At 32.0% G+C, this 11,154-nt stretch overlaps 3 protein-coding genes across 3 annotated transcripts; 1 reads left to right on the plus strand and 2 right to left on the minus strand.

The window, feature by feature from the left end:
• Positions 1–1,123, plus strand: LOC149895655 (uncharacterized). The gene has a single exon (XM_090118449.1). The coding sequence runs from the start codon at positions 29–31 to the stop codon at positions 1,121–1,123; it is 1,095 nt and encodes a 364-aa protein (XP_089974575.1). The 5' UTR covers positions 1–28.
• A 775-nt stretch (positions 1,124–1,898) lies between these two features.
• Positions 1,899–6,171, minus strand: LOC149895656 (uncharacterized). The gene is made up of 2 exons (XM_090118450.1): positions 6,160–6,171; positions 1,899–4,697 (listed from the first exon to the last, which is right to left on the minus strand). Exons 1-2 carry the CDS (start codon positions 6,169–6,171, stop codon positions 3,663–3,665), a joined length of 1,047 nt encoding a protein of 348 aa, XP_089974576.1. The 3' UTR covers positions 1,899–3,662.
• LOC149895657 (uncharacterized) lies at positions 4,672–11,053 on the minus strand. Its single transcript, XM_090118493.1, has 4 exons — positions 10,825–11,053; positions 9,697–9,784; positions 8,457–8,520; positions 4,672–7,260 (listed from the first exon to the last, which is right to left on the minus strand). The coding sequence occupies exons 1-4, from the start codon at positions 10,944–10,946 to the stop codon at positions 6,290–6,292; spliced, it is 1,245 nt and encodes a 414-aa protein (XP_089974619.1). The 5' UTR covers positions 10,947–11,053; the 3' UTR covers positions 4,672–6,289.
• Positions 11,054–11,154: the final 101 nt, after the last annotated feature.

Raw genomic sequence — 11,154 nt, forward strand, 5'->3', positions numbered from 1 at the left:
GATAAATTACATATAGCTTCTCTTAGTCATGGATGAATCGAAGGAAAACTTGAAATGCATAATAAATTGCTTACAGCCGTTAATGAGCGTGGAAAAATGTTTTTGTATATTTCGATTTAAATACGTAAATGATAACATTAAACCCCCATCGATACGAAACAAGCTGTATTCTTTATTTTATATAAGTGTCAGTTTTTTGTGTTATATAGTATGCGTACTAAATTTTAATGAAGATGAATTAATTTTTAAAAACATCACTCCGAGTGTGTATATGGTGCTTTTATTTATTGTACAAATGATCGTACCGTACTTATTTTCAAAACGCTATATAGATATAATGAAAAAAATGTCCACAATTGATTGCATGTTACACATTGATAATAATTTTTATGTAGCATGCAAATTGAAAGTTAAAAAACGGGTGTGTGCCTTTCTTGTGGCATATGTAATATTTACTCTGTCGCAATTTTACGTTATGCGATATTTTTTTAAGTATATCATTATATTTTCATCGATCTTAGTATTCAAGCAAAAGCTTGAGATATTTACATTCTGTACGTATGTTATTATGTTTTCTCGACGTCTGGATATATTAAAAAATTATTTAGCTTCGTTTGGCGGGAAAAACGACAGACGTCAGATCGTTGTTCGCGCCAAAAATATAAAAATACGAACGTTATCTATGGCTTACTGTTTGATTGGCGAAGTGAGTCTGCTAATTAATACAGTTTTCAATTCATCAATATGTTTATTAGTGATTACTACCTATGTATACGTATTGGCTGTAATGTGGCTTTTCATTTGTTATTACCATTCCCTGATAGTTTTAGTAATGTGGTGCGTTAATGAATTCTTATTCATTTGTGCTATTGCTTTAATCGGAGAGAGTGTTATATCATCGAGGGAGCAATTAAAAATTATGATAAATGATATAATAGTGAACTATGCAATGTCGAAAGATGTCAGGAACGAAGCTAAGATATTATTGAACGCTGTGGAAGCGTGGCCTTTACGTTTTTCGGGATATGAAATGTTTTTTCTTAGAAGGAGGTTATTGCTTGCAATTATCAGCTCTTTAACAACTTATTTTATATATATCATACAGATTTGTCATGCTCTTTAATGAATGATAGATAGAATAGTTATTAAAGACTTTTTAACCGATTTTAAACGCGATTTATTCATCATATTATTTTCCCGACGTTTCGAACACTTTACAGCGAGCGTGGTCACGGGGAGTCTCCCCTTGACCATGTAAATAACATGATGCGAAAATAATATAATATAATGAATAAATCGCGTTTAAAATCCGTTAAAAAGTCTTTAATTTCTAAATGTATTATACTCGCGTAACATCAAACACTAGAAAATACTAGATAGAATAGTTGTTACCAACTTACTTAGTTAATATGTACATATTTTGAAATATTATAGTCTATGAAAAATATTTAGTTATGTGTAGTCTTAAGAATATGTTAATGTTAGAAAGGTAAATGTATTTTTTTCACTGTTAGCTACGTTGAATATAGAGATTAAGATTGATTGTACCTACTTTCAACTTATTTTAAAAAGCAATAAATAAAATCTTAGCAAAATATGTGTATTAATTTTACACATCTTTATTTTTAGAAATTGTGTAAGTATAAATATATTAATAAAAAATATACTAAATCCTTCCTCTTGAACCACTCGATGCTCTGGCCGCTGGCGGGATCACGGTTCAACGACGATTCACGTTATCATTGGTGAAAACAGATTGAAAATCGATGCAGTACTTTTAGAGTTCATAGCGAAAAGACAAACAGACGCGGCGGAGGTATTTGTTTTATAATGTGTAGTGACAACAACTTTAAAACACTTTATTTAAGAACAGGGTTTAAATAAAAAAACCGTTAAAAGTGCACATATTTAATATTTCCTTATTTAAATTAAATACCTATATTATGTAATGACTAAGAGGTACAATAGGCTTACATATCTATATATAAACATATTAGGAGTATATATTTGTTCTTATTGAAACTAAATAAATAAATTTTTATTGAAAAAAACCTTTTAATTGACAAAATACAATGTTACTGAATATAGACAATCTTGTATAGTGGAATATGATAATTGTGTATTTTTGTTTAATTTTTATTTTTGTTGCAGTCTAAACGTTCTTAACTCTGCATATTTCACAATACAATAGGCTGTCTCTTTCACACACTATGACAAGTAGGATTATATTTTAGAAAAATGTTATGTACCTACTCGTATATATTTTTCTTTGTTGAAACATAAAATACTCCGATATATTTTTCGTGACACATAAAAAATATAAAAAAATGGCTCCGAAATATTTGCTTACGCGCTTTAACAAACACAAGAAATTTGTTGTTCATTTAATTATTCTAAATTTTTCATAACATGAAACTACCCTCACAAATGTAGTTTTAGATTTTCAAAATCTAGATCCACATTAACTCTAAATCACTGAAACTTAGAACACCAGTAAAAATTATAGAACCTTTATACAAAATAATCGAAATAACAAATGAATTCTTTTAACATAAACTTTTTCCTTAAAAAAAATACAAAACAATCTGTTTATATTACAATTTAATGACTATAGGCTATTTATAAACAGCTTTTTAACACTTAATATAACAGTAAGTATGTATATTTAAATATATAAAAATTACTTCAGTAAAAAAACAGTCGAAGGGACTATCCCTTGCATATTTTTTCCAACTTGTTGGCTTATGAAAATCTGTCTTTAATTTTTATTTTTTTAAATATATTTCACAAATATATAGGAAATTACCAAGTGGTTCAAGAAAAAAAAAATTATAGAAAAAAACATTGTGAAAAACTAAAAAAAAAATTAAATATCACAAAATGCATAAAAACCAATTGTTTTTATATCTACCCTCATAAATATTAATTTATATTGCACAGTTATCCATCATAATATTAATGTATTTGCTAATCAATTAGGAACTACTGAATCGATGTTAATTCAATTTGGCAAATAGATTGTTTATTAGAAGATATGTAAATAGATAGATCATAACATTTTACACTATTTTTTTTTTTTAATTATGGGAGTATTTTATTTACTTATTGCATTTTTATAATATTTCTTGTTCACTATCTACTATTGTAATATTTTTTTTCTTTTACAACTGAATAAGTACCAAATTTCAAAAACATCGTTTCCGTTCTTGAGTAATCGAGTAACAAACATCCAAATTTACGGACATATTAGTGACTAAACGTCACCTAAAAGCGAGACACAAACTCTTACATAACCTATCTCTTTTTCTCAATTCGAATAACATGAGATAGCAATACTAATTCAGTATCATTTTAATTACCAATGATATTCAAGTAAAAAGGTGTAGGTAGGTTATTACTTATTAGAGAGTAAGCACGAAATGTGGCTAATTAGCCACATTTTACTCTAGTTGTCTCTTTCACTCACGATAGTTGAATCATGCCATCTCACTGTGAAGTCTAATCGTGTGTGCGTTAGTGTGCCGTGTTTGAAGATCGATTGTTGTGTTGGTAACCTATCTACACCTTTTTACCCATATCGTTGAGCTTTTTTACTTTGAATAACATGAGATAGCGATATTTAGTCAGTTACTTTTAAGCATATTTATTGCTATACTGGCAACTCATTCGTTCCCCTCCGCCATTAATTTCTTCTGCACTTTCTCCCACACAGTTCTGGCTACACTGGCATCTGTTATTTTAATCACATAACTAACATTGGGATGTTTTTTCTCGTAATGTCGCATAATATTTTGCTTATGAGAAAATTTCTTGTTGCAGACATCACAACCAAACGGTTTACTATTTGTGTGAGATCGCATGTGATAGATCAATCTACTCTCTTTTGGAAAGACCTTATTGCAGATCTTGCATTCTAAATTCTTCTTTTTCTCATGCCTTGTGACATGCCTAAGCATGTTATGTTTGTGACCGAAATTCTTGTTACAGATGGGACAAGGGAAGGGCTTTTCGCCCGTATGTTTTCTCATATGAGGCTTCAACAACCCCGCATTCGTGAAGGTTTTATTGCAAAACACACAGGAGAAAGGTCGATCATTATTGTGTATTTGTATATGTCGGGCCAGGGCTGATTTGTATTTGAAAAACATTTTGCACATGTCACATTGAAAGGGCCTCTCCGTGGTGTGTTTTCGTAAATGGCTTTTAAGCAGGAACACCTTTTGAAACGTCTTGTTGCACACATTGCATACCAACGGTTCGTCTGTTTGTATCTTGCATCTACCCCCCGCTCGCTGGTGTTTTATTAAATGGGCTCTAACGGGGAATTGTTTTTGGCACTTTTCACAGTGAAACGGTTTAACTACAAGGTGAATTCTCCTGTGTTGTTGGAGATTTGATGTGCTCTTAAATCTCTTTCCGCATTCCTGGCATTCATACTTCCTTTCTTGGGCATGGTCTACTAGGTGGCCTTCATAATCCTCCAAGTTATTTAGTCTCAAAAGGCAGATATGGCATTCAAGTTTTTGCCGACTGTGCAAAATTAAATGCTGCTTCAAATGGGCTTTAAACGTGAATCTTCTGGAACATACCGGACATTGGTATTTGCCCTTCTGTACGGCGTTTAAGTTTAGATCTTCTTCAGAAACTAAAAGGAAAAAGTTTCGTATTAAAATTCTGTGTAGCGATAATTTATTGTACTAGCTTTTGCGTTTCGTTGGCTTATATGGGAATCTTCTCAGCGAATTAATAATCTTTGGAATTAAATAGGTTTTGAAACCTGCAAAAGTGATTGCGTCTTGAAATGAAGCTTAAGTCGTTAATTTTCCTCATCTCGATATTATAAATTTGAAACTCGGAATACACAATACAATTTAAAAGAACACTGACGCTTTTAAGTTCTAGTTAACGTATCTATACAATATTTATCATTATATAATCCATCATAAAAACAATTGTTTGTATGTTGTAATAAAATTAGTTTCCTTACGTTTGGGTAATTATTTTTTAAACATTTATGCAAGTTCTGTTTTGTTCATTTTCTATATAAATAAAAAACTGTTTATAAATAGCCTTTAGTACTATCAAGTTTATTATGAATTTTACAAAATCCTGTAACTATCTAATAACAATCTATTTCTAACTATAAAAATAATCTTAAATAGACAACTTTTACATAAAACACACTATGACTATAATATACATATATTTCTTACTATGCTAATACCGCGACATCTCTTGTGATTTAATTTTTATAAATACTTATATAAGAAATAAGAAATTGTAAGATAAGTCGGCTAAAAGAAAAGAAAATGTTCATCATAATATATTTATTTACAGGGTGAAAACAATATATTCATCTTTATTTGCTTAATTTTAATCATATTTATAAAAAAGAGCGTGTACCGAGCACACGTGTCAGTAGTGAAACTTCTTTAGCAAGATTCAAAGATACCAAAACCGTCGCTTTACTCCATGACGTGACCTTGAAATTTTACTCTCAATGCGCCTTAAGAAGTTTCACTTTCAAAAAGAAAGATATTGATACAAGTCCTTCAAATGTATACATTTTACACATCATCATACATATTATGTTACAAAATTTATCTATTAACATTCTTTAATATACGTAAAAAGTAAAATTGCATTGGTAATTTTAATGTTGAGAAAATGTTGTATGAACAACATTTTTCATATTTATCTTCTCTACTATATAAAAATAAGTCGGGTTTTCCTTCCTGACGCTATAACTCCAGAACGCACGAACCGATTTCCACGGTTTTGCATTCGTTGGAAAGGTCTCGGGCTCCGTGAGGTTTATAGCAAAGAAAACGTGTCTCTGGTGGCGAAACGGAGTTCGCCCGGTTTGCTAGTACATATATCATATATGTACATATTTTACTTATTTAATCTCAGCTATTTATACAAAAAGTATCTCAACATTAACGATAAGATGTAAAAATTTGGAAAATCGTAAAACCAATAAAACTCAAGAAAATGCTTAACATCTATATATTTCTATTACAATTATTTTCAGTCCACCCCCCCACTTCACATATCTCTCATAACTTTTCCACATTAAAAAAAACCATAAAACTGCTAGTTAACCCCCCCCCCCCCTTTCAAAAATTGTCCCTTACCACTAACAGTTTGACATTAAACCTTTTTAACCATCTTCGTTACAAAAACAACACCCCTATATACCATCCTCGTTTCAAAATAAACACATCTCTATATAACATCTTTGTTACAAAAAAATGACTTCCCTTATACATCTGGGTGAAAAACACCCTTATACATCAGCTTCACTCAACTTTTGCTGCACTTTTTGCCACACTTGCTTCGCCACAGTGGCGTCCGTGTATTTAGCGACGTATGTCTCGTTCGGATGTTTTCTTTGATAATGTCTCAAAACGTTGTGCTTATGTGAAAACTTCCTTCCACAAACATCACATTTGAACGGCTTACTATTCGTGTGCGATCTCATGTGATATATTAGCCTACTCTCTCGCGGAAAAACTTTGTGACACAGTTGGCATTCGAGATTTTTCTCTCTATTATGTCTCAGTGTATGCCGTAACATATTATGTTTGTGCGCAAATTGTTTTTTACAAGTCGGACACGTGTATGGCTTTTCGCCGGTGTGCTTGCGCAAGTGAGGCTTGAGCAAGCCGGAATGCGTGAATTGCTTGTTACAAAACTGGCATGAGTACGGCCTTATATCGTTGTGTACTTGTATATGTCTGACTAACGTGGATTTGTATTTAAACTGCATGTCGCACATTTCGCAATGAAACGGCTTTTCAGTTGTGTGTCTTCGTAAGTGACTTTTTAAGAGACACTCTTTTATGAACACTTTGTCGCACACGTTGCATGTCAATTCCGGTTCGGTGGGTGTTTTACACCCGACGGACTTCTGGTGTCTTTGTAAATTGGCTTTTACGGCGAATGCTCTGCTACACTTCTCACATTTATAGGGTTTGACGTCTAAATGAATTTTCTTGTGCTGTTGCAAGTTTGACGAGCTCAAAAACCGTTTGCCACAGTCTGTGCAAGGGAATTTTCTGCAGTGTTCGTTTAAATGTGTTTCGTAGTCTTCCAAAGCGTTGAATCTGGTTAGGCAAATGTGGCATTCTAATTGTTGCCGACTGTGCAAGATGCTGTGCTTGTAAATGTGGCCTTTTGTGGCGAAAGTCCGGCAACATACCGGGCAAATGTACCTGCCGTTGTCGACAGCGTGCAAGCATAGATCGTCATCGGTAACTAAAATGAAATTTTTCGCTTTTGTAGCCATTTTTGTTTTGTTTTTGGAAGTGACGGTTACGCAAAAGCTAGTATGGACTTGAGGTTTATAAGAATAAAAGGGCTAATAAGAGCTACAGAGTTTACAAAGCGAATGAGATACAACATTAAATAAATAAAAAAATAACATTTTTGGGTCTCCAATATATGAAAAAAGTGTAAATGTAAAAAAATCTTGTTATTTAAATTAAGACTTATAGTGATTTTACGTATCAATATCATCTGAGCGATATATTATCTTAATAGAGCAGATATAGTGGTTTGATCTCAATCTGTTCAGCAGTTTTAAAGCAATTTTTTGGGTAGGTATATATTAAATAGAATATTATTTAATATCAAATGATCCACATAGACTTAGTTATTTTGAAAGGATGTCCAGCTAGACAAAAAATTGATAAAAAATTACCTTCTTATATATTTAAATATTCTTTTATTTAGCACTGGGATTTGAACCCAACTCTTTTTTATGTATATGATTGTATTACTAATCACGCAGAATGAAATCAGTAGGGCTAACTAGTATTTATATAATATATAAGTAACAACTTTTTAAAATTAAAAGCGTTGATCCTTTCACAATTACTTCATAAAAAACTATGCATTTATTTAATAAATAAAATATATTAAGGGCCGATTTTTCAATGCTTGGATAAAACTTATCCGTCCAATAAAGTATTACACGATAATATTAAAATGTCACGTAAACTGTCAAATACGGGCAATTAGAATATGTTTTTAAAATGGTAGTTTTATACATTAATCGACGAATAAGTTTTATCCAAGCATTGAAAAATCGGTCGTTAATTAATGAAATAAATAAATTTGTTTTTGCCACAATTTCATCAACAAAATACAGTTCATAAATCAGTGTTTTATTATACCTGATGAACTGTTACTGATTTACCGTTTTTTGTTTTAATAAACAGGTAGACTTTCATCTATCGCTATGTCAAATTTCACTTGGATATGTTGAGCCCTTCTCTGGTATTTGATTAATAAAAACAGCAATAAATCAAATTTATTACTTTGTGAGGAATAAAATGATAATGTAAAAAGTAAAAACAGAATATTAAAATAAAGCAACTGAAAAGTTATTTTGTTGATGAAATTGTGTACTATTAACACAAACTCTAACTGAAAGTTTGTATTTAGCTTACCTCCATCGACAGACGTGATGGGGCCCTGTGGGGCCCCTATGTCCGGTATTATGAAATCATTCTCCTAAAAATTGAAATAACTTTAATATTGGTATGTTACAAATTTTATAAACTATATGTGATATAATAAAAATGACATATGTATATAATACAAAAAATAATTGATAAATATATATCACTACATAGTATAAAACAAAGTGGCTTTCTCTGTCCATATTTCCCTTGGTATGCTTAAATCTTTAAAACTACGCAACGGATTTTGATCTGGTTTTTTTTAATAGATAGAGTGATTCAAGAGGAAGGTTTTTTAGTACACATATAATTTATTAGGTTTTAGACAACGCGGGCGAAGCCGCGGGCGGTAAGCTAGTTATATATTAAGCACAATTCTCGAGAACTGCCAAAAAAATTTCATTAATTCTTTTTTTATAATATTCCTTGAAGCACGAGGATGGATCTTATGGTGAGAAAGTGTAAACATCTACCACGGTCAAAGCCAGGGCGGATCGTTAGTTTGTTATAATAAATAAATTGATGAATAATGAATTTCTGGTCTAGAAACCTTTACCAAATTTATTGAAAATGTCTTTAAAACATGGAATATGCATTCGATTCTATCAATATGGGATATAGTAAATATGGGTTTGTATATTTTGACCGCCTCCTTGGTACAGTGGTTGACGCGTGAACATAGAACCGGAGCGTAGAGGGTTCGATTCCCGGTGGAGACGAAGAAAGAAAATGTCTCGGTCTGTTAGGACACAGAAGTTTGATCACCTACTTGTCCCTAAAGAAAATCGATCAGTGAAACAGATGTTTAATGCATCCGCTCCTTACCCCACTAGGGGACATGAGACTTCACTTTTACTTTTTAAACATGGGATTAGTACATTAGTACATTTAACGATCGTTATATATAAAACTCAAAGGTGACTGATATAGTGATCTATCAACGCACAGCCCAAACCACTGGACGTATCGGGCTGAAATTTGGCATGCTGGTAGATGTTAGGACGTAGGCATCCGCTAAGAAAGGATTTCCCGAAATTCTTGCGGGAATGGAGAAAAACGGGATGCACGTACAAAGTCGTGGGCGGAAGCTAGTAATAAATAAATTGATGAATAATGTATTTCTGGTCTAGAAACTTTTACCAAATTTATCAAAAATGTCTTTAAAACATGGAATATGCATTCGATTCTATCAATATGGGATATAGTAAAGATGGGATCGCTATCTCACCTCAGGCTCCGTTTTAACAACACATAGTCCCACCGCTTCAGCTTTTACGACAGTTTCCAAATGTTCCGTTGTATCTTTTGGTGTATTACTGTAAAATATAATAAATAACTAATATAATAAAGGTGAAGATTTTGTTTGTTTGAACATGTTAATATCAGGAACAACTGTCCCGATTAAAAAAAATCTTTCAGTTTTATATAGCCCATTTATCGAGGAAGGCTATAGGCTATATATCATCAAGTTAAGTTTATAAGAGCAGAGCCACGTGGGTAAAACCACAGGGCACAGCTAGTATTATCATTATAAATATATTAAGTCTCATTTCACTATGTTTGTAAATAAACACCTTGAAAATTGATTATCTATATATATAAAAACTAGCGGTCCGCCCCGGCTTCGCCCGTAGTACATATTCGCAATAAAAGGTAGCCTATGTCCTTTCTCGGGTATCAAAATATCTCCATACCAAATTTTAATGCAAATTGGTTCAGTAGTTTAGGCGAGATTGAGTTACTTTCACATTTATAATATTAGTTATATATAAAAATGAAACCCGTTTTCTTTGGTCACGGCATCACGCATGAACGGGTGGACCAATTTCGGTAATTCTTTTTTTATTACATTCCTTGAAATACGAGGATGGTTCTTATGTAGAGAAAACGTAAATATGTACCACGGGCGAAGCTGGGGCTGACTGCTAGTTATTTAATATTTTGTGAATATACAGTATGACTGAGGTCTATAAAAGGTCATAAACTATTTTCTATCTGTTCAGTAGATTTTGAATGAAAGAACAAAACAGATTTTTACATATATCAGATTTACAGCATTAAACAAGGATCTCCTAATTTATTTATTTATAAAAACATAAATTTTAAGCACTTAACATGAGAAAGAATATGATTACTTTCGCAGACGTTTAGAAAACGAGTTGATACAACCCGTTACGGCTCTGCGTTCTATTTTCGTCAAAGTTATATTATATTCGGTTCAGTGCGTTAGCTGTCATTACTAAATAAAATAATGGTACAAACAAAAAAACTGTATAGCAATTGATGCAATTATAACACAAATAAACAGTTTTTATTTCCATTTATTATTATATCTTACTTATTATTATGTACTTACTCTTTTTCTGTATCGTCTAATTCTGCTTTAATATTTATGAATTCCGGATCTTTTTCGTTAGCGACGGGCGCTTCTGCCTCGAAATCAATTGGTTCTATTTTAATGGTTATATTCTCCGACATTTTGTGTCGTTTTCATGCGGCACTTTCTCAATCCATTACGATTATTTATATATTTTACGAACTAGACAAAAATTATTACGAGTACCTACCTAGTCCCAAATAAAATAAATCCAAATTACGATGTGTCAAAATTACTTTTTTTACGACATAGTGTTATGCCCGGATACGAGGATATTGGATGAAATGACAAGTGCTGCGGGTTCTTGAG

Source organism: Colias eurytheme, chromosome 30, assembly GCF_061535395.1.
Source record: "Colias eurytheme isolate Ceu_HAF_F1 chromosome 30, ilColEury1 Martin Lab GWU primary, whole genome shotgun sequence".
NCBI classification, from domain to species: Eukaryota; Metazoa; Arthropoda; class Insecta; order Lepidoptera; family Pieridae; genus Colias; species Colias eurytheme.

Coding starts and splice junctions, on each gene's coding strand:
- LOC149895655 (XM_090118449.1), top strand. CDS start 29: ATGGATGAATCGAAGGAAAACTTGAAATGCATAATAAATTGCTTACAG.
- LOC149895657 (XM_090118493.1), bottom strand. CDS start 10,946: ATGTCGGAGAATATAACCATTAAAATAGAACCAATTGATTTCGAGGCA. Junction 8,521..9,696: donor TTGTTAAAACGGAGCCTGAG/GTGAGATAGCGA, acceptor TTCAATTTTTAG/GAGAATGATTTCATAATACC. Junction 7,261..8,456: donor CATCACGTCTGTCGATGGAG/GTAAGCTAAATA, acceptor ATTTCATTTTAG/TTACCGATGACGATCTATGC.